The 27,210-nt window shown below is 50.7% G+C and overlaps 1 protein-coding gene across 3 annotated transcripts in view; it reads left to right on the forward strand.

Annotated features, from left to right (window-relative positions):
- LOC144152516 (uncharacterized) overlaps window positions 1–27,210 on the forward strand; it is a 143,771-nt gene that overhangs the window by 78,045 nt on the left and 38,516 nt on the right. For all 3 annotated transcript variants that reach the window (XR_013319182.1, XM_077683808.1, XM_077683809.1), the window contains exons 8-11: window positions 1,250–1,283; window positions 8,231–8,370; window positions 18,354–18,567; window positions 21,598–21,714. Coding sequence is in view for 2 of the 3 variants with exons in the window: in XM_077683808.1 (XP_077539934.1) it covers window positions 1,250–1,283; window positions 8,231–8,370; window positions 18,354–18,567; window positions 21,598–21,714 (505 nt within the window). In the remaining variant the exon portion in view is untranslated. The remainder of the gene's footprint in view (window positions 1–1,249; window positions 1,284–8,230; window positions 8,371–18,353; window positions 18,568–21,597; window positions 21,715–27,210) is intronic.

Raw genomic sequence — 27,210 nt, forward strand, 5'->3', positions numbered from 1 at the left:
CGTCACCAAGCCTAAACGACGCTTGCAAAACGCACGAGCTTGTTACTGACGCTGAAATTATTTGGACTCTGAAAGTCGTCACATCCCACATGTCGTACCGGATGTCATCGCAAGCAGGGGAGTTATTTAATGCTATTAGTGCAGTTAATGCTATTTGGGGCAATAGAACAATTTTCTATTGTGTGTGACATGAACAAATCTGCATTGTGATATATGATAAACCTATTCTTATTTTTTCTGTTCAGTGCAAGCAAATTTGCATTGTGAGATTTTTTTCTTTGTGCAATAAATATGTCGGGCCTTTTGAAAGCCTTGTCTGCAGATCTTTGATGTAAAAAAATCAAAATAACCTCGCGCAGAGGGCCTTGAAAAATCCTCCCACAGGGGCTTGAAAGTCCTTGAAAACCCTTGAATTTTTCTCTTCGAAACCTGTACGAACCCTGCTGGTCCATTTTTAGATGCCTAATTTAGTGTAAACTGTTTCTAACTTTGCCTTTTTGCTGTATAATAATTGTGTTAGGTGGGGATGTCTCTTGACATTTCACTGAATGGATTATTCGAAGCACACGTCACGTGTCTTTACGCTGAATCGAGGCTGTTGGGGCCCATAGGCCTGATGTTGCGCTGTTTTGTAAGTGGATTGTCGAGGCACGGGAGGTGGCTCGCAAGAGTTTCAAGAAATGCTTCGCTGTGAACAGCACTGACGGAAGTGAGGATAATATTGTGGGAAAGTGACAGCTCTAGCAAGAGCAGTGACGGTGGGTGATTGTGTCTTCGGCAGCGCAGAAAATGTATTCAGTGTGCAAAATACAGGTAGGTTTTTCTGCGTCAACAAATGTGCCTTGTTGCTCGAGCAGTAGCTTTGGTCCAGCCTTTCCTGCATACGATATGCAGGGATACTCATTTTGTTTATTTGTGGACCTAAAGTGGTGGTGCGGGTTACATGCCGGGGTGGGTTATAAGCGAGAGAACATGAAGTGACGGTCTCAGTGCGACGGGAAGAGTTTGGCAGTCGCTGGGTCAGCAGCAGGCTCAAGGATTGGCAGGGACGGCAGCGCTTCGCTGTCCAAAACCAAACTCTGGACACCCCTGTTGCTATCCGGCGTACAGCGAGCTCTGTCGGCACCAAGAGAGCTGGGCTTGGGCCTGCCAGTGGTGTCGGGAGGGGGAAGGGGGCCAAGGAGGCGGCACATGTCTCAGCGCCCAGTGGAGGAGTGGGGTGTCACATGCCAAGCTCTGTCTTTTGCAGGCCCCCCGTTCACGCATGTCCAGACGCCTCTCAAGTGAGTCCCTCTACCGTTCCTCCTCTGCCTTCTGGGAGCTTGCTCTGTTGGGTGGGACCCTACGGGACTCTTAGAGCCAGAAGCAGTGCAGGGAAAGGTGGGGAAACGTGGCTTGGAAGAGCACGCCGGTCACTCCTTCAGTGCAGGAAATGTTTGGGGACTGCCTTGGCGTGCTGGCTTCACGAGGCCTTTCCTGGCCATCGTGGGGTTCCACGTGGGACACTCTGATCAGGGGTGGTGCAGTCAGGGCTCCGTCGAGGAACCTGGGGAATTTTCAGTTTGGTTGTGGACACTCCAGTTGGCGGCACAAAGAGCCCTGCCAATGCGAGAGCCACAGCGTTGGGGGCGCTGCCGGACACATTTTCACAGGGGCAGCTCTTGTTACCAGGACTGACACGCTTGGGGTGCTTAGCTGAGGAAGCCAACAGTTGGGACCGATATCTTGCAGTCAGTTGATGCCAAGTATTGACACTGCAAGGACCTCTGCATGGTTGTCCCTCAGTTTTTTGCACCCTTGGAAGTAAGGCACAATTTCATCATCGGCCCCTTGATGGGAGGCCTAGGCTGAATATGACATGAAATGTAGCCTGCTGTGATAAATACAGTCGAACCCCGCAATAACGAAACCGCCGGGGAAAGCAAGAAAATTCGCTTTTGCGGAAATTTCGTTGCCGCGAGAATGAAACATAAACGACCGGAAAATTGGCCACAAACCAAAAATTTATTTCCTAAAGTCGGTTATATTACTTCGTGAGCCTTACCTTGCAGCCAACGTCACAGTTCAGCTATCACTGTACAAGTGGTTCATTGCTAGTCGTCGTGCGCGCCCAAGAACGAGATCGTGTCAAACGCATCCAAAACATTCCGAGGGTTCACCTTCTCTGCACGTTTTCCGCCCTGGCCCTCGGCACCGAGTACATCCGATCATGCAAGTGGAGCCCAGCTTCTTCTGTTTACGAACTTTGCCAGACACAGTGGCACCTCGTTGCACCAATACTGTTTACAAAAATTAGTGAGCACCGCTTTCTAGACGTCCAGAAAGGTCACAGCTGTCACTGTTTCGTTTTGCGCACGTGCGCCATTGAAAACTGCTGTGATCCTTGCTTTTCAAAATGGTTGAGCTAGTTGCAGGCGTTTCCAAACTCGTCGGCGCTATCCTCCCTTGGGCCACTGATTTGGGCGATGATGGCTACATTATCTCGTAGCGATAAAAACCTCCACTTTTGGGCTGGCGAAGGCATCTTACTGAGAGCAAACATGCCAATCGCCACACACAAACAACAAACGCACGCGCTCTGTTCAGCGGTAGTGGGCCAGCGTAGCCCAAACCAAAGCCGCGACTTGAGTCACCATGTGTCACCCCCTGGTGGTGCCGCTGCGAGGCTGCCTCCACGGCCGCCGGCTGCGCGGTCTTTTGTAAACAAATATGGCGGCGGCCATGCAAACGTGCTGTGGCTGAAGTTTACGCACTTTCAGTCCAAAAAAAATGCACTTGAGCACTTTTTGGATACAGTTACCCTCCAATGAGTAGGTAAAATGCCGACCAAACTTGCACCGAATTTCGTTAACGCGGGATCAGTTTCCAAAAACGTTTCGTTGCCGCGAGATATAAAATACATGGGCGTCTATGGACGTTCGCCGGGGATGCGAAAATATTTCGTTGCCGCGGGAATTTCGTACCAGCGGGATTTCGTTATCGCGGGTTTTGACTGTAGGCTCCTAGTGCTCCTATAGTGTTCCTACAATAAGCTCCCAGGCTCCTAGCTAACATAGAATCACATTGCCTTCGAAATGCATGGGGACCAATCTCTTGCATCAAGAGTCCAGAACCATGTAATGCAATTGCACTTGTTTAGTTACAAAAGTTGATTTTGATTTGATTGTAGGGTTTAACGTGCCGACGCAACGCAGGCGATGAGGCGCGCCGTAGTGGAGGGCTCCGGATTAATTTTGACCATCTGGGGATCTTTAACGTGCGCCGAAATCTCGTACACACGGGCGTTTTTGCTTTTCGCCTCCATCAGAAAAGCGACCGCCGCGGCCAGGAATCGAACCCGCGACCTCGTGCTCAGCAGCGCAAAGTTACAAAAGTTAGCAGTTCAACAAAAGCTTGAAGTGACACTAAAAGTGTACGAGCACGTTCGCCTATATCGGTAGGCTAGAGTGTTGTGAATACTAATATGCCACTTGCAGTTCCCTATTAACACGGGAAAGGCCAAAAACGTGAAAACAGTTGTCGATGGCCCATTTACTCTCCTGCACTTTGTGGTATCACAAGCCGCGACTTCATCATGGTGGAACGGGGTGGGTGTGGTGTGCCCAAGTGTTTTCTGGAAACCTGCAAATGTAAAAGGAATGTAGGCAGAAACTTATCATGGGGGGGGGTCATTTTGCCACAGGGTATAAAAGGGAAACGATGGACAAAACAGGCGACACAGAAGGAAAGAAAAAAAAAAACGCGATGATGCGGGCACTACAGAAAACTAAAGGGTTCGGAAATGAATTCCAACAGTTTCTGAAAAGACAGAAATCGCATCAAGCACACATCTCAACATGTGATGCCACATCCCATTGAAATGTTTCGCCTGCTGCTCCTGCTGATCGCTAGCGCAACTATACTTGACACAGGCAGTGGCAAAAGTGGATGTCAGAGGCACTTTCTTTACCTGCACTGGTGCAGACGAGTGCAGAGTACTTATCTGTAAGTAAAACGAATGAACGCCTGCTGCGCTGCTTGCACCAGGGCAGCCAGTGCAAGTAAAAAAGCGCGATCTCGACCAGAAACGAGATGGTCAGGAAATTATACGACCAACTCCAGGGGCCAGCGCCTGCTACCAGGTAGAGGCCCATCCTGGATGTGTTCCCAGGAAGGCGCCACCAACGAAGAGTGTCTGCCGCCACACCAAGCTGGCATCCAACGCAGGGCCCAGCTCACTCTGGCCGCTTTGCGGCCTGCTCACGAAGAAATGGCAGAGGGAAACGGCAGCTCTCGTTACTCCTTTCTCAGCCGACGAGGCTTTCAAACAAAGGTTGAGAGGCTTGCGGAACGTGCCATCTTTCAGTGAAACAAAAGGGCCGCTCGGCCCTCAGCGCTGCACGCAAAGTGTGCGCTTCGTCACCCCAAAGCTTTATTTCCCTTGTGCGCACTACGTCCCCCCTTGTTTCGGAATGAACACCACTGCCTACACCACGCAGTCACAACAAGTCCAGTCCTCTGGGTCCCGTACACCTGAAGACTGGTGCTGAGGGGAAGCCACGAAAGGCTGCGCGGGGGGAGCCAGCTGTGCCCCTCTCGCCTCCGCAGGGCTCACCCCGGGTAGGGCCAGGCTCGACCTCCGACACTGGGATGCTGGTCACTGGCACGAGGTGTAGCCGGCTGCGTTGGGGCTCTACGACGTGAGATTGGCCCAGAACCATTGGCGGGCGACGTGGGTCGAGCCCTGCTCGCCAGACTTGCCTCCGGTTGGAGCCTGCCTCCTTCGGTTGGCCTTGGGGACTCCTGTCGGCAGCGTCAAGGAGCGATCGTCTGCCTTGTGCCCTGGAAAACTGTGGGAATCAGGCACTGCTGGTGACGTGTCCGAAGCCATGAGCTCGTGCAAAGGTAGAAGAGACTTTGGGTGAGAACCACCCTTGGGATGCCATGACGTGCGAAGACGCTCCTGACGGGTGCAGTGACAGCTGGTGCTGTGGTCGAGCGCAGACTCATGACTCCAGCGAAGCGGGACCTGCAGTCGACCAGCTGAACATAATCTTGACCTTTCAGGCATAAAAGCTCTACTCCGACGTCTACTCCGACATCCTCAGACTTGGAGTCTGAGAAGGCATCGTGGGCTCTGCGCTTTGAACGCGGTTTCAGCACACTTGGCACAGTTAGAGACAGGGGTCTCAATGTAGCTGCTGGTTCCCGGCCACCGTGCCAACTCCCGAGCAATGGCTTTGCGTCGGTTGACACAGTGGAACCGCGATGATGCGATGCTCGGGAGCACGTGGTCCTCTTCATCCGCCAGGGTCCATCAGCAAATTTACGCAACGGCTGTGGCCGTTGCATGCGTTTGCTGGAGCAGGCACCGTGGTGATTGAAAAAGGGGAGGAGAGCCCCAGCCGGTCTGCGAGTGGGTCGAGTTTGCCGTGAGTAACTGGCTGCACGTAATGACCCTGGATAAAGCAGGTCGTTTCGTCATCGTTCCAGACAGAATGCTTTCCGTGAAAGCTTTTGATGCTGTTCGAAAGAATTCCTGGCCTGTAGATGTAAAAGCCTCAAAGGTAATGGAACGGGCGATTTCCCTACTAAATACGCACAACCTGGAACGTCTTGCGGGCAATGCAAAGCAGGAAAAAGGTCTGGCACTGGATTTGTTCTTTTCTGCTAAAACGCTTTCAAGCTATTGTTTCTGCTAAAACGCTTTCAAGCTATTGTTTCCGGACGGAGCTCCTGGCAAAGGATAGTGTCGGGGTATTTGCAAAAGCACCTGGACTGCCTACGGTCTCAAGATATGTTTTTGATGCCCGGCACGTGCCAAATGTTCAGCATCAATGTGGAGGATCTGTATTGCTCTATTCCTCACGATGAACTGATGAACCGTGTGAGGAGGTGCGTTACCAAAGAAAATGATGAAAGGAAGTTTGCTAATAGCTGCGGCGTTCCGATGAGTGGCGTTCTTGAAATTCGGTCTTTTTACTTAGTCGTCATCAGTTCCAAATTGTTTTTGTTTGATCACCCTTGTAAATAAGAAACAGAAACATTGCTAACGCATCAAAGGAAAGAACATGTTTACACTTGAAAAGTCCTCTGTAGAGGTGCGAAAATGGACTTGCTATCCTTTTAAACTAGCCTGTTATATCCAAATGTCTGTTATAACAGAATCCACAGCATAGATAGGAATGCAAAGCAAACATCGCAAATTGGTGTGCTGTATCGGAATATCTGTCGTAAGCAGATCTGTTGTAACGAGGTTACACTGTATGGGAAGCGAGAGGAGGAGAGCAATCTTCTGCCTTAACCAGCTCTGAGCTTACTCAGAAGCCCCCTCGTAGAGGAAGGAAATGTTTTCTTGATGGAGCCGCTGCTTTGGCCTCGTCCCCACGCCTGCTCGCTTGCGCATTCGCCTGTTGTGGGCTTTGACTGGTGGAAGGGCTGTCGTGGCCCAGGCACCTGCGGCACGCTCTTCGCAAGGCTGCAGCAGAACAGAAAAAGACTGCACGCACTCCGCTACCAATCTGACTGGGAGCAGCTGCAGCGGCATGGGCAAGGGGCACCACAGGAGTCCGACGGAGCGGCCGCAAAGAAGCGGAAGATGAATGGCTCCTAGGCGCTCCCATGAGCGCGCAGCGAAGGCGACGCCTGCCTGCTTCACGAGACCGACTTGGAGCTGGGTTCCAGTCCCTCAACGAGGAAGCAAAACGCTGGTGGGCAAGTACACTGGCTGTGGTGTGTACGCAACAGGGATGGAACGGGACTTCCTTTGCTGTTGCTTCTCTCGACAGTCGAGGGAGACCCATGTGAGGGTGGGAAGCCAGCGTGGACGGTAGCGACAGGTGTCCAGCTTCTGTCCCTGGGAAATCAAACGACCCACGCTCCTGGTGCGGTACTGCCACAGTGGGAAGGCGTGGATGGTGCAGGCACTGTTTCACGAGCAGCTCGTGGAATTCAGCGAGTGCGTGGACACACCACTGCGGGCATGCAGCCATGGGTGCCAGTGTGATCGTGCTCGGTTGCCGCCACGTCCTGGGCACACTACTGTTCAACACCGACAGCGCCACACAAGGAGGCTAGGAGCATCCAGCTCTGAAAGCAGCACTGCTGGGGGCCATGCTATGTGTCTTCGCAACGGGGCGTGGGTTCCATGCCTCGATGGTGCAAAATTGCTTCGGGAGGAAGCGATGTTGGGCGAGGCTTGCGAAGCACCCGACAATGACGGGGCGCGTTCAACCAAGATGCGTCAGGCCCAATCGATTTTCGTTATGCAGACGATGTTTGGAAACGTCCCAGTGCCTCGCCAAAGAGGCGATCGTTGCGCTCGTACGTGCTGCGGGCAGCGGGGACAGTGACGATTCCTACGACGCGGTTGGGCAGCCTGCTCGGGTGGTGGCTCCGCAGGAGGCCCAACGCATGACACATTCCCTCAGGGACTTTGTTTTCGCCAAAGACCCCTTGCTCAGCTACGTCCTAGATGCTCTTGAAAAAGGTGGGCACCAACTTTGCGGGAAGCAATCAAAGCTGACCGATGATGGCTTCTTTTCTGCAATTAAGTAGTGTACAACCTTGCTTGCGTGCAAAATAAATGTTTTGTTCTTTGTTCCATCTTTCGTTTTGTGCAACCCACATAATGATAGAACTTCCTTAGTGCTGGAATATTGTTGTAAGTGTACTAGACCGAATTTACGTAACCAGCGGCGGTGTGGCGGCCTCTGTGGGCATGAGCACAGAGTGCAGCTTGGGAGGCAAGGGAACGTCGCAGCCGCCTTCATTCTACGCAGAGAGGAAGAAATGTTGCATTGAAGCGTGGTGGGAACAATCTGCAGTGAGGGAGGGGAAAGAGGACAGTGCTCACGCAACGAGGCGCAGTTCAGTGAGATGCGGCGCAGTGCCTTCGCGAAAGGACCAACGCAGGATACTGCAGTTCCTCGGGTACCAAGTTTCTGCCAAGGACCTTTCGCTTAGCTCAGTGAAGCACTTGTGGGTGCTCTTGGAAAAGACATGCGCCGGCTTTGCGTGCAGCCAAGAAAGCCGACCGACTATTGCTTCTTTTCCTCAAGTAGTAGTACGACCTTGCTTGCATGCCAATAAGATGCTTTGGTCTCTGCTTTGTCTTGTTTCCGCAACCCGATTGTAGCACTTACGGGTTATAAGGATGAAATTTTTTTGTCTTTTGGGTATTGTTGTTGTTGGTGGACTAGACTGTATTCCAGGGGGCTGCCCTGTATCGTTCCCCTGGCCCTCGGTGCAGGGCCCTGTTTGTGGGCCACGTGAGCCCCGTGAGCCAGCCGGACTCGTACAGCCAGGCGGTGAAGTCCCTGGTCGAGTATGCCTGCCAGGTGGCCCCGCCCGAGACGCCTCTGCTCGTCAACACCATGGGCTGGCTGAACGGCAAGTGGGGGAAACTGCAGGGGGGAGGGAGCACGGCCTGTCATTGGCGACCGTGTCCACTGGCCGCATCCAAAGGTTCTTCTTGGCCGAGCGCGACACCGCCGCAGACGCAGGCGTGCAGCCATTCCTGGCCAAGTGTGTCGCCAGGTGGCTCAGTACTGGTGGCGAGCACACGTGGCAGCGCCACTATGAGGGGAGGCGGACCTTGAGGACTCCGTCATGGCTGACAGGAGTTGCATCACCATAGATGGTGCAAAACATGCACGAATCCAGCTATATCGCAAGCTGCCTTCAAACGCCACTCTTTCGCACCCATGAAAAAATGGCCGATTTTGAGTGCTTTCACAGAGCATTTTTTTTCTCTTGAGCTACTCGACACATTTAGCATTGCTATGCATAGCATTGTAGCTTATAGATTGCTCTTTCAAACACATGACAGCAGTTTGGTTGTAAAAGGTACAATTATTTACTTCATTGGTCAAATAAACCGGGAAAAAATGCACAAAAGAAGTATACACGCTCTGTGCACAGGCAGTTGTACTGAGCCTAAAAATTATTTTAGGAATTCTAAGATGTACAAGCCGTTTCTACGTTCCTAAGCTATCATTAAATGTATGCATCATTGCTGTACACCAATTTTTGGATATTTGCGGGCCCACCAACCTAACGGCCGTGACGGCTGTGCCACCGATCAACGCTTACATGCCAGTCGGTGATCACTCCCGTGATATTATCAAAAATTTGGGAGGGTGTACTTAAAGGGAAGCTGAAGCGCTTTCCAAAAAAATTGAGTTAGATTAACAGTTATATAGTTTCTTGCGCGCTGATTCCGAATATCACATTGAAATTTATCGTACATGAGTCCAAGTGGCATTTATCTTGCAAAAAGCGCGGACCCGTTTGAATGACGCGCGCTTTTCGTCTTTTGACGCCCCTGATTGGTTGCGCCCGTCATGACGTCAAAGGAGGACACCCTTCAGCCGCGCGGGTTGTCGGAAGCATTGTGAACGATCGCACGGTTGCCTTTGGGGCAATTTAGCTTGCAGTTTGATTTTCGCACATGACTGGAAGTTTGTTTTATAATTTCCCGTGCTGTTGGTTCAATTATCTTGGAGCTTAAATTTGCTTTACACGACAGAGAACCCCAAAGCAGTGACTGTGACGTCGACTAGTGGGTTCCATCAAAATATTTTTGAATTAGGCAACCAGCATAGGGGGATTTTATACCTTATGTTAATATTATGTACTGCCTTAACTGTTTCTTATTATACACAAAACCATTTATGCCGAAGATTAATGGGCGTTTTATAAACAATCTAGCAGCGAAAAGCGCGTACGTGCACTGCGCGAAAAAATAGCGTTCATGCGCTGTAAACGTAAATGCGAGACACATCTTGCCGGTACACGCATAAACCAACAAGCAGACTCTGCTTCCGCATTTCCTTTGTTCGTTGTCGCCCACCCCAGCCCCGTTACTCATCCCCGTACACAGACCCACACGCGCGCGCCATTTCGGCAGCGGCGCTACGGCGCCTCCGCGATCGCTAGCTGCACTTCGATGAGTGGCGTCTTACTGCTTCACATGCATTTATTCTGAAAACACTGCAGCATACTAGTGCCTGCTCAGCATTATTGGCTGTAGTAGGGCTTGATTTTCGCTTGTGCGTTGCGCATTCTGCTACAATATTACGGCCATCTCGTTATAATTAACAGACCATTCGGACAAGGCAGTTACGTTGTAGTTACGTTACTTTAGGTAACAATCACCAAACGTTTGTGATAATGAATCGTTGGCCTGTTTCAGCATTTCTAGATTTAAGCATTTACTGCGCTAGTCGGACAGAGGCCGTATATTTACTCTTCGCTCTTAATTTTTTGAGTATCATCATTATATATATCACCGACTATCACTGGAGCACACTTGAGGTTCAGTGACAACAAGTGCTTGCCAGGTTATAATATGCAGCCACACGGAATCTTGGGCAAAAAATTAGGCCCCCGCAGTCAACACAAATTATGGCACGGTGGTGGTTCGGAGTGGTGTTTTTTTTTAAATTCCAGACAAACTACACCGTGATCGTGACATGTATACTTGCAAAATAAGTAATCTGGTTGTCTTGGTTCTTTTACTTTGTAGGAATACTGTTTACCTCTTAGCCGGGAGATAACTTCTATCAGGATTGGCCCCTTGTTTTAGTTTCGCCAAAAAATTGTTTTTTTTAACACTGTCCTGAGCCCATAGGGAAAGAAAACCGACGCGTTTAACGAAACAAGTATTTCCTGAACAAATGTGACTTGGTTTCTGGAATGGAACGAAACATCCCTGGCCAAAGTACAGCAGTATTCCCCATCCTTCCTAAATCTAGAATCTAATGTGAACATTCACGTCTGTCGCATAAAAAAAAAAACCGCATTGGAGCGGTTTACAAAGTATTTAACGTAGTGTAGTATATTCTCTGTCATCAAGCACAGCCACCTCGGCTGTCGCTTCCGTATGTTATCAAGCATCCCGGCGTGGCATTATTCTGCTTAGGAATACGGCATGATAACGTATGCCTCGTTTGGCGTTCGTGCATACTTTTTGAACACGAACATTGTAAAAATGAGTGCTATCAACCACAACAACATGTATCATTCACAAGGAAACACGGCGAAAAGAGCATGGCCGAGGCGGCCGATCCGGCCGGAAGTCCAGGTATGACGTTTTTCAGCCGGTTTTCGCCCGCGCTCTTCGGTCTTCCGGCATCGCGCGGCGAGATGGGAGCGGGGCATCGGGCCACTTTTGTTTGCTCATTGCGCCGCTTCTATTGCATGTATTGCGAAAATATTTCGTACACATGAACTATTCAATGTGTACTTGCTGCTAGTCAACTTTTCTTTTAATTCTAAATCCGCTTCACCTTCCCTTTAAGCTCAGCTTCCTGGAGAGAATCAACACATGCTGCTTCTCCATACTTGCCTTACTGAAAGTAGTACAGTAGAATCTCGATGATACGAATCTCGCGGGACCGCGAAAAATATTCGTATCATCCGAAATTCGTATGAACCAACACAGACCAAAAAATTGAGCACTGAAAAAAGTTTTCGTTTATTTCTTTTCTTACTTTCGCGTGAACAAATCCGTGATTTTTTCTGCATTTTTTTAAACCCCCACGTCACAAAGCAGTCCTTTCTGGAGCGCGTAACGCTTCGCCTAGCTTCGCGCTTGTCTCCTCACTCCCGGTGTCCAAGCTCGCTACACGCCGCAACAGTCAAGCGTGAACCGCATGGTGCGTTTTTGCACGCGATTCGCACGCCTCGGCTTTGCGCGCGCTGTATTTTCAAGGCCGCATTGACGATTTCGCGCTCGCGGTATCTCCTACCTCGGTCAGAAAAAGACGCTGACGACTTGCGAAACGCTCGAGACAGCCCGCTGGCTCCGCCCGAGATGTTTAGGCTTAGCACTCCGGCAGATATTTTATGGGCGCTTTCACTAACGGCGCGGATGGTGTTTTATAGTACCATTTTCGCCAACGTTATCAGCTCCTTTACTGCACAAGAAACTTCGTGTCTGCCTTGAGGGGCATTTTAAAGAGCGGCTAGAAGCAGTCGCTCAAGCGGCCGTGCCACTTCGCGGCCGAAGCCGCCGCCATGTTGCCGCCGCCGGCCGCGGCGCGCGCAGCGTGCGAGAGGTTTCGCGGCGCGCATGGGGCGTGCGGGGCGCGTTTTCGCGAGCAGAAAACAACAGCCCGGCCGTTTCTGGAGAAAGAAGAGTGACCAATGGGGAGAGAGAGCCGTCACTTGCTTGTTCGGCAGTCGGGCGCCTCGCCGGCTCGTTCGTATCATCCGCCGGGCCGCGCAGGTCCGTTCGTAACAGCCGAAATTTTTCCCATTGCAAACAATGCAATTTTGCCGGGACTTTTCAGAAATTCGTATCATCCCGAAATTCGTATCACCCAGAATCGTATCATCGAGATTCTACTGTATAGTGCTCTCGGAGTAAGCAGAGTCCTGCTCAACAGCTTCAATGCACGAATTTCCCCTTCTCTTTACAGGTGGCGGGGCGGTGTTGGCACACTGAACCCCGCTCTTTTCCAGTCGAGATTTGTAGAAAGCTCTCTTCTTACTCGGCATACGGAACGCCTTCCTCACGCAGCCGACAAATTTCTCCAGCAAATGAAAAAAGAGTCCTGAAAGGTGCTGCTGTGTTCCTACAGTGTTCACTGGGTGTGCTACTCATGTAGTGTGAACAGCGCCTTTGCAAAGTGTAGGCTTGTGCGAATAGTGATATTTTAGTTCGAAGCGAATTCGAAGCGAATAGTCCTAGGGGTCGAATACTTTGGAAGCGAATTCGAATAGCTGTCAGGTGTCACTGAGACATTCCGGTAAAAAAGTTCTACAGTAAAATCTCGATGATACGAATATCGCGGGACTGCGAAAAATATTCGTATCATCCGAAATTCGTATGAACCAACACAGACCAAGAAATTGAGCACTGAAAAAAGTTTTCATTTAATTCTTGTCTTATTTTCGCATGGAGAAATCCGTGACGTTTTTCTGCGTGTTCTTAACCTCCATGTTGCCGAGCGGTAATTTCTGGACTTTCGTTTATTCACTCGCGGTGCCCAAGCTCACTTCAGGAGCGTTTTTGCACGCGATTCATGCACGTCGGCGTTGCGCGCGCGATTTTAACGCCCGCCTCGGCTGTGCCTCTGTCAGAAAATGACGCGCGTGGCAGTGGGAGGAGCCTGGCGCAAATGGGAAGGCGTGCACCTCAGGGCGGCAGTTTCGAAGCGCTCGAGACAGCTGGCTGGCTCCACAGGAGACGTTTAGGCTTAGCACCCCGGCAGATATTTCATTGGCACTTTCACTCGCGGCGCGGATGATTTTTTATAGCACCATTTTCGCCCACATTGTTAGCTTGTTTACCGCACAATAAACTTCGTGTGTGCTTTGAGCGGTATCTTAAGTAGCGGTTAGAAGCGGTGGCTCGAGCACCCCGCACCACTTCGGTACCGAAGGTGCCGCCTGGTTGCCGCGGCCGGCCGGCAGCGTGCGGGTGGTTTCGCGGCGGCGTCAGCGCGCCTGTGGAGTCCGCGGCGTGTTTTCGCGAACAGAAAACAACAGCTCGGCCGTTCCTGGAGAAAGAGCCCGTACGTCACCGTCTCTCGCTCGTTCGTCAGTCGGGCGCCTCGCCGGCTCGTTTGTATCATCCGCCGGGCCGCGCAGGCCCGTTCGCGAGAGCCGAAATTTTTCCCATTGTTGCAGTGGGAACAATTTCATTGTTTGAAACAAGGAAACAGGAGTCTCGACTACCCTGCCGTACATGCGCGAAGGCTGGGACTAGGGTCCCTAGAAATTGTGCTAGTCTGCCGTCCGCGCGCTTTCTCTATGGGAAGGCGTGTCCGCGCCGCTGATGCACGCACAGCGCTGCGCAGAGGGCGCTGCGAGCAATCGGAGCGCCCGAGCGGCCGGAGCAAGAGCGGCCGCAGGCGGGCCTGTGCCGCGCGCTATACTGCCACTCTGCCGCGGAACGCGAGCGCGCATCGGGGTTTGTCGGCCACTTAGAGCGGTGAAATGGAATGGTACGAGGTACATCAGCTCACAATTGAAGGTACGATAGTACTATAAGACCTTTTAGTTTCACGCCCTGAGTTTTTCGCGAATTGGGCTACGGAGCCTCTTTGCGGCCGTTGAATTTCGCGAGTGAGACCGAAGGATGAAACCGCAGCAACCAGCGTAGCCGTTTCACTACCACCGCTTGGACCATTATTAAAGTAAAGCTTTCTATGTCTCACTGATGGCCTATGTCGCCTCGAAAAAGCACTGCGGGAAAGCCAACTGTCTCTGACGACGGTGATGTTTGTGAGTAAAGTGAGAGGGAAAAAAAAAACGCTTCGCGTGATCATAATCGAAGCTGGCTCCATCGCGTTTTGAAGCCGACGTCTATCTCAATGCGCAATTCCAACATGGTCAAAGCAATTTGGATTTGGAGAGGAGTGCATGGACGTGCACATGTAATTAGTCAGAAAAATTATCCACTCCTCCACTCCGCAACGATGGTTGAACACGAAGCTTTCTTCGCGTGAAATCAAACGGCAAAGGGTCGATTTCAAATCCGGCGCGATCATAAGTCCAAAATGCGTGCGAGTCAGAGTGAAAGCTCAATGAGTCACAGTCAAAACTCAGACGACAAGGAAGCGCTCACAAGAAAGCTTCGCGTTCAACCACCAATGTTCAGACAGTGAGATCCCGTACAAAAAGAACTCCCTGCGGCACCATAAGCTGTGTTTGTTCCACATCGAAACTACCGGGTCATTCCCGAACGTCATTGACGGTGACAAGCACGCAGCCGGCTGGTGGGCTGACAAGAAGAAAAGCGAAAGCTTGAGTAAAATGTTGTGCCAGCAAAAACTTGTTCCTATATACTTGAACAGAGTGCGGGGGGAGGGGGGATAAAGCAAGGTATATATGGTCATGACAATATAAATAAACCTCAATATTTTTACTCCTTGGTTTCAAACAGCCACGATTATATGATTGGCCATAACACAAATATTCTCCCGTTTTGCTTTCCCCGCGTGCGTCTCGCAATTCTCTCCGAGTGTGTGGGTGATCAAAAAGAACCTGTGTAATGACTTGCAAGCGAAGTTACTGATTTGCAGCCGGGTTTTATTAAAAATCAGTTTCACGTACCCAATGCTGGCGAATGTTTCAAATCGTGGTATTCACGAAAATTACAGGCATGCAGAAGAGGTTTGATAGTACCCAAATTTTTGAAAATTTCGAGGTAAGCGGAGTGTTGGGTTAAGCGAAAAATGTATGGCCAGGTCACTGGAATGAGAGCTAGTGTTGGTAACAAACGCTCCAATGCACAGGGACGCTTCCGGAATACAGGCAAAAATAATTTGCAGAAAAAACAATTTTTTTTAGGTATTGCAGAAAAAGAACTGCGTGATGCTCGCCTGTTTCGCGTTCACATCTGGTCCCAAAAAAGTGTTCTCGAGCTTCTCAATGCCGCATCAACTGTTGGTCGCCAACGCTATATTCTATCTTTGCTGTGAAGCAGGCAAAGCATATGTTTTTCTTGTTCCTGCCGTTTTTGGGACTTTTTGAGACACGTCGTCGCCCACATGATCAGAAGCGTCTTCCCAAGCTATATCAACGATGTAGGCGCCGGACAGCACTCCGCTAACGGGACATCGGCCGCGCACAGTGCGTACCCCGTGCAAATTTGTCGTTCGCGACGGTGTTCGGCGCGTAATGGGAGCTAAGCTTTAACCGAGAGCTTATCAGCTGCCTGCAGCGGATGTTGCATTGCGTCCTATTGTCAACATTTCGAGATATCCGTGATCCCCAAAAAGGCGTTTCGAGACAAAGCGTGGAAAATGTCGCCTATGGCAGGTATATGCACGGCAAAAAAAGGTTTCGACTTAACCGATATTTCGAGATATCCGAGTTCGAGTTATGGAGAAATCACTGTATCTGATGACTGAAGGTGATAAAACTTCGTATGCATGTGCACACGTCTTGTTTTTTTATTCGGCATTTACATTTAACAGATTCCCAGCTGACTGGACGTAACTGAGGGGGCCGCGAAGACGTGCGCTTAAGGGCCTCCAGATCAACGATGCGAAAGGTCATGAGGCACCGGTTCGAGCTGCTTTATTTACATACACGTACAGGGGACAACATCTTGAGAAACTTGCAAAGAAAGACGGTTCCAAAAAGCCATATAAAAAAGCGGAGCGCCGCCACACACCACACACATTTTCACGCGCTGACTAATCCATGAGTTAACAACGGCGGGGGTATTCACAAAGAACGGTTGTTTGCTAGCTGAAGTCCCGCATAATATTTCCAAGCTGGAAAACGATGCCTTGCCGACAGTGTTCCCGAAGCCCCCGAGTATGTGTCGAAATCGGTTCGACACATACTCGGGGGCTAGCATAGCGACACGATTCCGGGGTTTTTGCAAGGCTCGATCCTTCATAATACGCGAAAACGTACTCCTGTCACTTCACGCTCCGGTTAAAACACTTCGTACTGGTAAGAACCAACTTATTTGGCTAATCTGGTTTGTCGACAGAAACGGATAGGGTTCGAAAAGGGGCAGTTAAAATGGGCTGAACCCGCCCAGAAATACGGCAGAACTACGAAGGCAGCAGCGGCACGGCAGAGCGCCGTCCGCCGCTGCCCATCGCGCCGGCCAGCCACCGCGCTCCGATTGACTGCAGCGCCGCCGCTGCATGCATCACGGAGGAGCCCCCTTCGCGGCCGGCGGACGGCAGACTAGCACAATTTCTAGGGACCCTACTGGGACGAAGCGACAACGCTTTGAATGTGGCTTAGCTTGTCTTGGCTCCACATGTAGTCAATATGTAGGACTGATGTCGATAGCACTGCGGCGTGCCTAACGAAACCGAAACTTGAACGAAGTTTTGATATTCGTTCATCCCGAATACTTCGAAATATCGGAAATTTTATATTCGATTCGAAGCGAATTCGAATACTGTAATATTCGTTCGAATATTCGAAGCGCCCGAATATTCGCACAAGCCTAGCAAAGTGGCTTTGTGCACTGCTTCAATAAAGCATGTTGTTGGGGGAGAAGAGGACAGGCATGTATAAGACAGGCCACCAAAAGCTCCTCTTGCCTTGTCCAGCTCGGTTTCACAATCGCAGTGGCGATTTCCACTATCTGTACTGTCCAACCCTGCTGCAACGAACTCCGCTCCTGCAAAACATTTTCAAGCGCCCGTCAGCTAGCCACAGAAGTCAATGCAGCAAGGTCCTTGCCACAGCAAACCATTTGTCTGGTTTGTTTCCACTTAAACGAAATTTTCACTCAGTGGGGCTGGGCTGGAAAGTTTAGTTTACAATGGAATAAGCATAGCTACAGTTGTCTGTGGATTTTCATACACCTGAAAAAGTGCGCCTTTGACCCGCACCGCCACCCATCAACAGAAGCAAACTCGTGGATGAACGCCGTTGTTTCCGGGTGATAGCGATGTGGCTGGCCGTCTTTACACGGGGCGCAGGCCTGGCTCGGCACGCTGGAGCTACAGCTGATCTGTCCAGTTGAAATGTGCCTTCCTGGTGTTGCTTCGTCGGGTATGCATTGTGAGCAGCTGTCATTGCAGTTTTCCTTCTACCAGTCTTCAAAATCAAAAGTGAAAATAATGTTTTTGTGTTTTGTCTTCAAACCCGCGTCATTCTATCCAGGAGCATACTCCTAGCAGGTAACTGCAAGTACAGCAGTGTTTTGCAACTGCAATTTTTCACACACCTCCCCAGTAACGTGCTGTTTATGTGCGGATAAAAAAGAAATGATCATTGGCATGTTTGTTATTTATTTATTTTATTTATTTCCGAATACTGTTAGCCTTTCGGCTGTTACAGGGGTGGGACATACTAAGAATGTCAAACATCAATACATTCAAATCATATCTAGATAATCACGATTATCTGGATAATCACGACGTAATTGCGCGTCACTCCATTTTCTAAACATTGCATCATGCGGTCAATGATGCGGATAATATATGGGGCTATTTTTGTTACTCTTCCGTGATGTGTTCGGGCAGATTTTGCGTCAACGAACTTTTTTGCACGTTTTGTCAGTTTCATTGTAGTGGAATTTTTTAACTGTACAAAATGGATTCCTGCTTTGCCCGGGACAAATTCGCAACAGCTTGTCCCCCACATCCCCCAGTGGGCTCACGCAGATGTGCTGTCCATGTATGACGAGCGAGACTGGCCTGTTACTCGGCCCCTCCCGCCACAGCCTCGCTGGCTGTGGTCCCTTTTGCCTCCTGCGTGACATTGGGCTCCTGGATCCTGACGCCCACCAACGCGTGTGCGCGCAAAGCCAGTGCTCACACAGGCCACGCATGCCACCTAGCCCGTTCAGTGCCTCGCACGCTCGCGGCAGGACCACCGCCAGCAACGCGTTGTGTCGGGTAAACGTGTGGCCGGCCCTTGTGGCCCCCCTGTCCCTGCAGGGCTGGGCCTGTCGCTGCTGGTGGACGTGCTGCGCTGGGTGGGGCCCACGGACGTGGTGCAGCTGGTGGCCGAGGGGGCCGACGGGGACCTGCCCCTGCTGGACGACGCCCGGCTGGGGGCCGCGTGCGGCTGGAGCACCTCCCGGGGGGGCCGGGGGGGCCGCGTCGCTGCCGCTGCCTACCACCGCCTGCCAGGGGCCACCCGCAGGGCCAGGTGATGTCAGGGGGGAGGGCTCTGGTGTCCCATGTGGGAAATGAGTGGACGGTTCGCAGGGGCGGGCTGCTTCTCTCTCTGCCCATGCGTGGCAGAACTTGCGACGGCCGTGCGTGCCGCTAAAGAAAACACCTGGGACGTGGGAAACAAAACTGCCGCCTTGGGGATGTTTGGCCATGTGAAGGCAATGATGATTTTGCAAAAGTAACTTTGCTGTTTTCCCAGAGTAGCCATGAGCACTGCACTCTCTCTGTGGACTTGAATATACGCCAAGCAGTTCTCGAGACACTGGCACTGCCCCAGCAGGGCCTTGTAGCACCAGCACCAAATTGCCATCCAGCACATGAGCCCCGAAGAGAAGCTGTTCGAGCCGCCATTCGTGCTCGTGTTTAGACAGCTGCGGGGCTCCTAGTCTTTGCGCACCAAAACTCTGCCATTCTCTGTCCTGCCTTCCTTTCTTTCTTTTTCATTGTGTGGTTCACTTTGTGCATGCCCAGAGCGTGAAAATAACAAACTGCAGTGTTAGCCCTTGAGGTAGCCAGTCGCATCGGGTGTGTTAAAAAGTGTTGGTGCACAGAATGAACCCTTCGCATCGGTCACGGAAATTTCAGTTTTTGTACCCTCCCCCCCCCTTCCTCCCCCTGAAATTTTCGAAAGAAAAAAGAACGGATGCCACACTTGTGGGAAGCATGGGTGAGCTGTGAATTTCACCATCCAGAAACGAAGCTGAGACTGCTGGAAACTGGTTGAAATTGCCAGGTCCACTTGTTAGACACTTGGGGGACCTTCGGAAATAAGCTTTGGCAGAACAAAGCTGCGTGTTCTCCAAAATAAAGCTCACTAGTGAATAGCTGGTGTCAGTTTCAGGTAATTATCACCTCCAGTACTATCGGATCACGAAGCTGATACAGGGGTGAGACAGCTGCGCGCATTGCGCAGTTTTGATACAAATTTGTTTTCTTGCGCCAGGCTGCTCCAAAAGCTTAAAAATTGCAAAAATTGCGCCAAACTGCTCCAAAACAGTCTGGGAGCGAAGGATTTTATCGCTCCCGTCAGTTTCAGTGGGGGAAAATGCTTACCGATGGCATAATTTTCCAGCACCCCCAAGGTGATGCTGTTTGTAAAGGTTTAGTTGATTGATCGTTAAATAAAAAATCCGTAAAAATCGCCCCGAGATAGTTTTTTCAAAAGTCACAATGTCGGGTTGCACATGTTTATATCCTGCGAGTTTTTAAAGTTTTCCTATCGAAAACCATTGCAAAGTCCTGTATAAAAAATACTTATGTGTGCTGAGGCGACAGACTTCTTGTGCAAGTTAATGAAAAAGTGGGAATTTTCGGAGGGCCGTATCTCCGGAACGATATCACTAAGCGCTGCCATCTTGGTGTGGTGAAGATATGAAAACATGGCCGCCGGGCGAAGCAGTGGGTCGTGTTTCAGGTAGAGTGCTCTTCGCCGATTTCTACCGGTGGTTTTGGTTATGGGGGTGCTTGGGTTTACATTTAGTAATTTGATCTGTTGCGGGAAGCAGCGCGATTCGAAAGACAGGAGTTCATCAAAAACAGTGTGGTGCCCGCAAATTCACCGTGTATCGGCCTTGAGTGTGAGGTGCGGTGCGTGCCGAAAGTGAAATTTCGGACTCGTTGCTGTGTTATAAAATGCTGAGTTATTGCTGCCTTTGACTCTAGAGAGCTTGCGATCGGTGGGAATGGGTCGATCGACCCTGCAGGCGGCATTGCCGCTAAAGGTTCAAGCAGTGTCCATTAACGCGACGGGCTGATATTGCACACTATCTGATACAGGTTCATCTATCCGAAGTGAAATTTGAGCCCAAGAGGGAGGCGGCTAAATGTGCCAACGTTGCTCAAATTACGATCGTGGTGAATGTTCACCTTGGGGTTTGAAAGGGGGGGCTGCTGGGGTGCGACGACTGTCACCTCGCTTTGCGCAACTTTTGCCAAGGTAATACACTTGTGCGTAAAGCCAAGTCTGGAATTACAAAAATAATAATGTAGACATTCACATGATAATTAAAAATGCCTTACGATTGCTTAATTTTTTAATTCGATATTCTCAACGGCGCTCCATGCTATCTATGCATAGAGCCTAAGAATTTAAAAATGGTGTGTAAAAATGTAGTGCAGTTTGCACCTTGTGATTTTGTGGCAGAAAAACTTTATTGAAAGGCTGTTTCAGTGTTACGTACGTTCATAACCGACTAAAAAGTGCACTTCCCCCTGCTCCCCACCCCCTGAGTAGCCAAAAATTTGATTTTTTAGGCTCCTAAGGTAACATAATAAATGACGTTCTTCTGCTCCAAATCAAGGTTCTTGTGCTCCAAAATTGTGATTTCGCAGCTCCAAAAACTGTTCCCAAATCTGGTTAAGCTGTCTCACCCCTGCTGATACCATAGTGTGATCTTTAACTTGCTGGTAGTCTTTTGATCCAGGAAGTGAGAATGTAATGGAGGATAGCCCTAATCGGCGTGCTCTTTTGTCAAGCACGGTAGCCACGCCCCATTTTGCTACAACACGTGCACCTGAGCTTGTGAAAAACGCCGTGAGAAAGCTCAGTGTTGCTGGAGCAGGACAACTGGTTCCAAACTGGAGTGCATTGGGTGCACAACAAGTGACTGCAACATGGCAAAATCGGTGATATAAAGCATTGATCCCCGGTGAGTGATTTGAATAGGCATGGTAACGAGAGAGTTAAGTGTGATGTTACGCACATGGCCCCCCTGAGTGCAGTTCTTTTTTAATGGGAGGAAGCGGGTTTTGTGCAAAGCGAAAGCTTGTTTCCCTCGTGTGGTGCTTGGCATTGCTCGTTTTGCCATGTGGATGTGCAATTTCCTAACACTGACTGGCAGCAGTAGCAGCAGTGCGACGCTTGGGAGTGGGGGCACAGCCTTCCAGGGGCGCTTGGGGGAGAGAGGACAAAGCGCTGTCCTCTCTCGCGTCGGCCGCGACAGCCTGTTTGGGCCTGTGCCATGTTGGCCTGCCTGCTGGCAATGGGACCGGCACCCGTGTGCAGGTCGTGGGCGCGTGCCAAGCGGGAAGCCATGCTGCTTGCCTACCTGGGCCAGCAGCCGCCGGCAGTTGGGCCAGGAGGAGGAGCGCCCTTCTGGCTGTGGAACACCGTGCCCCTCAGGTGGGTGCCCCGGGGGGGTGGGAGGCCGTTTGAGCCACAGGCACTGGCCCTGGGGGCTCTCCGAGGCTGTGGAAACGCAGGGATGCCTACTCCCGGGCGCAGCACCCGCACGCCACTTGTACAGCTACTTCCGAGTAAAACTTGCACTGCAGAGAGCACGCACTTGACAGTTTTCACTTGCTCTTTTGTTTTCTATCGCTCAGTCTACAATGGCAAGGCGCCAGAAGTGCGGGAAAAATAAGAGAGGCCTGCGGAAGTCACATTGCCCATCACCAGGTTGTGCAGGTAGTCCTTGCAACAGTCCTTGTAGGCAACAGTCCTTGTAAAAACATTACCGCACGCAACGTTGCAAGAGGAAATGGGGGCTTTGTTTGAGCGGCAAAAGAAAACAAACCACACTGGAGAGGCATTCCCAACTCGCTTTAGTGTCCAGTGGCTTACGGCACGGTGGGACCAACGGCTGTCCACTTGCTGTCGTGCGGGCCCCTGGACGTAGCTGGCAGCGGCTGGTCTCTCCTGGCTCACGGCACTCCCGGCTGCACGTAGTATCTAGTTTCCATAGGATGTGCCACGCCTCCCTTTGTATTACCCTCTTTCCGCTGTTCGCTCACAGATGGCAGGAGAGGTGGCACGTGCTAGTTTAAATGGAGTGACACAGGATTTCACAGGGGAGGATCACTGCAGTTGCTATCAATTTTACCACCCGCAGTGGTGCTCTAAAATTGAATTTTTTGTCAAGTTACGAGAACGAAACTGGCACCAGTGGCAACCCCAAGGAAACCCAGGGGGCAGCGCATTTGAAAGCTGGAAGGCCAGTGGGGTCCTTCCAAGCACCAGAGCCACTGGGCATCAGAGCCAGTGCCCAGGACGCAGCCGGGCTCCCCAGTCGGTGGAAGCTGCAGTCTGAAGGCGGGCCACACCAGCAGGCCACGCAGGTGGCGGTGGGCACTGTCGGTCACGCCTTTCCGCTGCTGACGAGAGTGTGAAGTGGGGCTTGTTTGGGACACCTTCCTGTAGACAGAGCGCAAAGCAGGCACGGGACGAGGAATTCACAGCAGGCAGGGGGTGCTGCCCACTCTGGAAATCGTTCTGCCTCGATGACTTCGCACGTTGGTGTATTTTCGTTTTTTTCCAGTGACGAAACATTGTTGAACATCCAGTTTACAGCCACAGGTGCTGCAATGCAGTGCCAGGAAACCACCGCGACCATTCTTGACGTTACAAGTGTGTTTGCGTGGCCTGTAATTTAAACACCGGCCCGTCTGTCCTGCGTGCTGCTTACCACAAGAGAGAGGGATGTGATACCACAGCTCAGCTTAGGTGGCTTGGCAGTGATTTGATGTGTGTGCAACGCAGTGAGGGGGGGGCAGGCTTGTGCCGCATGGGGCCTCTGGGTCGTCAGAACCGGGGCTGACCATTTCCAGGGCGCTCTGCTTATTCACTGCACGCTTAACTCTTTCGTTACGGCGGAAAAACGGCCGATTTTAAGGGCTTCCACAAAACGTTTTTTTTCTCTTTAACTACTGGACACACGTAGCCTTGCTATGCATGAAATTGTAGCTTATAGATTGCTCTTCCAAACACAAAGCAGCAGTTTTGTTAAAGGTACAATTACTTACAGTTTATTCGTCAAGTAATCAGAAAAAAGCCCCCAAGAAAAGTATACGAAAAACACAAATCGGCACTTTTACCTAGACAAAAAATTATTTCAGGTATTTTAAAATATACAAATTGTTCCTACGTTCCTTGGCTATGATTCAATATATAAATCAACAGTGTACACCAAGTTTTGGATTTTTGAGGGCCCGTCAACCTAGCGCAGCTGACGGCTGTGCCACGCCGCGAGGGCACTCAAGGTTGAGTAAGTCCCTGTAAAATGTGCATCCAAGTACCGTACTTACCCGATTCTAACGCGCACTTTTTTTCCGGAAAAATAGGTCCAAAAATCAGATGCGCGTTAGAATCGGATACGAAACCAAAACCGAAACAGCGAAAATTTTGTCCCACCCATCGCCATCGCCAAGTCAAGATGGCGCTAAAGCTTTTAGCAACGATTTTTCGCACTGAGGAAGCATAGGCGCCTAGGCTTTTCTATCGGCGTTCACACAAATTGTCAAATCGTTCCACTTGCGCGCTTGATAACAGCTATGGCAGCAGCGGCTCTCGCGTTCAAAACGAGCAGTCGGCTGAAGCGTTCGCCTATGGAGAAGCTCGCGGGATGGGCGTGTGAGGCGTGGGCCACGATCCCATCGACCATGGTTGAACGTTAGGTCAGAAGTGTGGCATCGCGAACGTGCTTGACGGCACCGAGGACGAGATGTTGTGGTCAGCGGAGAGCGACGAGGAGTGAGATGAGTGAGATTACTTCGGGAAATAAATCACCCGTTTCTCTCGCATTCGTTTTTCTTGCTCAAACAGTTCCGTGCATGTTACAATCGGAGGTGCAAGTTTTTTCGGTGTTTTGTCAGGAAAATCGGGTGCGCGTTAGAATCGGGTAATTACGGTATACTCTTTTGTGTCCTCGCACAAAATCCTTATCAGTTCGGTGGTAAAAAACAAGAAAAAAAAATCGAGCGCTCTCGACAAGCGTCGCACCTGAACCCTGCAGCACTAATCTGAAACGAGCGCAAGGTTATCTTGAAGGTGATAGCGCGATACGGCGCGGTGCATTTGGCAAAATATCCCGGCCGTACGTTCTCAAGACCCTAAACACAAAATCAAAACCGCAGTCGTCAGATACGAAGCACGTTTTGTTTATAAATACAGCGCGGAGTCACAACGAAATTACCTGCCAGCGCTTGTTGAAGTGCGAGGCACCTGAACCGGAGCTTCGTCTTCCTAACTGAAATCTGAAGATCCCACATCATTGCTTGACCCCTCACTGCTGCTGGAATCAGAAAAATCGACAGCAGGAGCTGCCGAAGTGCTTGCTACAGCAGTCCGACTGTGCGGAGCGCGGCACGAACCCGACGCCATTTTTCCTCCTCCTCCCCTCCCCCTTCGGTTCAAATTTCTCTTGCTACGCCGCCACCACATGAGACTGTCACGTCAATTAGCTGGGCAAACTGGACGCAGAAAAAACGAGACGTTTAATATACAGTTAAACCTCGTTATAACGAAATTGAAGGGGCGCCGCGATTTGCTCGTTATAGCCAATATTTCGTTATAGCCGTAGCCGACATTTACTGCAAATATTATGCATTGTAGTTACCTAAAACAAAAAGTGGGCGAAATAGCATCTTGCTGCACGGCGGTAGTCAGTAAAATAAACACATTCCGGAGGTAAAAAGGAAAAGTCACGAACCTACTTTATTGCAGTTCAAAACTCGTATTTCAAACAGACTTGGCTACGAAGAAGCCCGTAATTGGACATTGATGCACCTTCCTGATGCGAGCGATGGCTCCCTCAGCTGCGGCCGCTGCGTTCACGCCATCGCCGCCGCCCTCGTGCGCGCCGAAGTAGCGACACAGCACATTCCACCGCATCTAGTCCCTCCGACGCCGTCCTTAGCGCTTCTTTTCAAGCCATGTGCAACAGCGCTGACGATGGACTCTCGGTTGCTCACGATGGTGGACAGCGTACTCGTCCGCACGTCAGTCTCTTGCCACCTTACCACGGAGTGCACCTTACCTTCCTTCACGCCCGATGCGACGGCTTTTATCATAGCCGTCTTCTGTTCATGCGTGATAGTCTTTCGCTTTCGCTTCCCGCCTGTCGCACTCGCGTTGTTGGAATCATGCCGGCAGTACGATAAAACATAAGGCTGAAGACTGCCAAAACCCACGCACACACAACTACGCAGCGACGTCAGCGATACAAACAGGGGAGGAGGGGGGGAGGGGGGAGGGGGGAGAGGAAGGCGACGCAACCGCGCGCGCCGTGTGCATCGGGGTTCTTATCGGGCTCACCGCGGATAGTCCGCGGATTCCCCGAAGCCATAGGGATATGTGGGAAAATCGAACGTCGGACTGCTCCTCGGGGAGCCCGCGGTGAGTCCGACACTGTAAATCGAAGGGCCCCATTGTCAGCATGCCGTGCGCAGCGAGAGGAGGGTGAGGGCTTCGCGGGTGCAGCGTCCGCATGGCGCGCCAGCCAGCTTCGCGCGCGTGGCGGGAGTTTTGAACTGCTAATACAGCTGCCGCGTCACGCACTGTCTCAAATCCGCGTGGCGCGCTGTAGTAAAATTAGCTCAAAATTTGATTCCTCAACGATATTTCTTCGTTATATCCCGCAACGGGGAAATTTTACCGCGTTAAAACGAGGTTTTAAATACATTGGTGTCTATGGGGACTTTCAAGGGGAATTATGATTTGCTCGTTATATCCATTATTTCGTCATAGCCCGTCTCGTTATAACGAGGTTTAACTGTACAATGAAAATAACGCGCGCGACTCCACACATCACAGCGCAGTAGCGTAAAACGTTCGGGGCGCAAGCACTATACACAGTTAACTTCAGCTCACTTTCCGCTTGATGCCCGTTGCTGGTTGCAGCGGTAGTCACTAGGGTCCGCTGGTCGATGACCACTTGAGAGGCTTGCCAGACACGCTGCCAGAGACCAGGGTGCGTAGCCTCGAGTGCCGTGGGGACCTTGTTTCGGGTGCACAGCCCGAGCGTTCAAGCCAGGTCGCCCCGCTGGTAGTCGTCTCTGAAGCCGCCAAGGGTGCGTTGTTGCGCTCAGGATCGTTGCCGCGCTCAGGGGGCCGGCTGGGCGCCTAGCTTTCCAGGTTCGGTGCCTAGAGCTTCCCTGCAGGTGTCGCCATTCCTCGCTCTCCTCTGTTGTTGTTGTTGTTGTTGTTGTTGTTCCTTTGTATAATGGCGCATACCCGATCAGGGGATCGGCCAAACATCAGTCGTTAATTCGAATGAGATTCAAAGAAAATTAGAAAATTAGAATGATTCAAAGAAAATTATAAAAATTTGGAAGCTTTTCTTTTTCTTGTGTTGGAGGAATTGAGTTTGGAATTTGGTTAATATTGAAACAAAAAAAAAGGAAATAAGTAAATAAATAATTAAAGAAAAATAAAAAGAGGAAGAAGAAGGAGGAGGGAGAGGAGGAGAATTAAAAAAAAAATCAGAAATGGATGCTTTTGGAGGGCTCAGGTGAGGAGCCAGAACAAGATACGAATTAGGTTGTAAATCTTTTGGAATTTTCTATGAAGCGCAGAAAAGCAGAACAAACATCCCGGCGGCAATATCCCGTTTCTGAAGCCCTGTCCACGCGCCTCTCTTCTTCTTTTCCTTCTTCCAGTCCCCTCCTTGAGGGGGTTGACCATCACCTTCTCCATGTCTCCTTTTTCCTCCTCTTCTTCTGCTAGGCTTCTTCGGGAAGTTGGTCTCTTGGGGGGATTGCTCATGACAGAGACACATAAACAAACGAAACCGAAATTGAAAGAGAAGTTGCCAATTAACACACCAGATGGCGATAGTTGTCTGTAGAGCGCGGGTTTCAGATTTTGTGGGAGATTTAAAATCATCGGACACCGGCTTCCGAT

Source organism: Haemaphysalis longicornis, unplaced genomic scaffold (assembly GCF_048455015.1).
Source record: "Haemaphysalis longicornis isolate Haplotype H1 unplaced genomic scaffold, Haemaphysalis longicornis Haplotype H1 scaffold_9, whole genome shotgun sequence".
Taxonomy (NCBI): Eukaryota; Metazoa; Arthropoda; class Arachnida; order Ixodida; family Ixodidae; genus Haemaphysalis; species Haemaphysalis longicornis.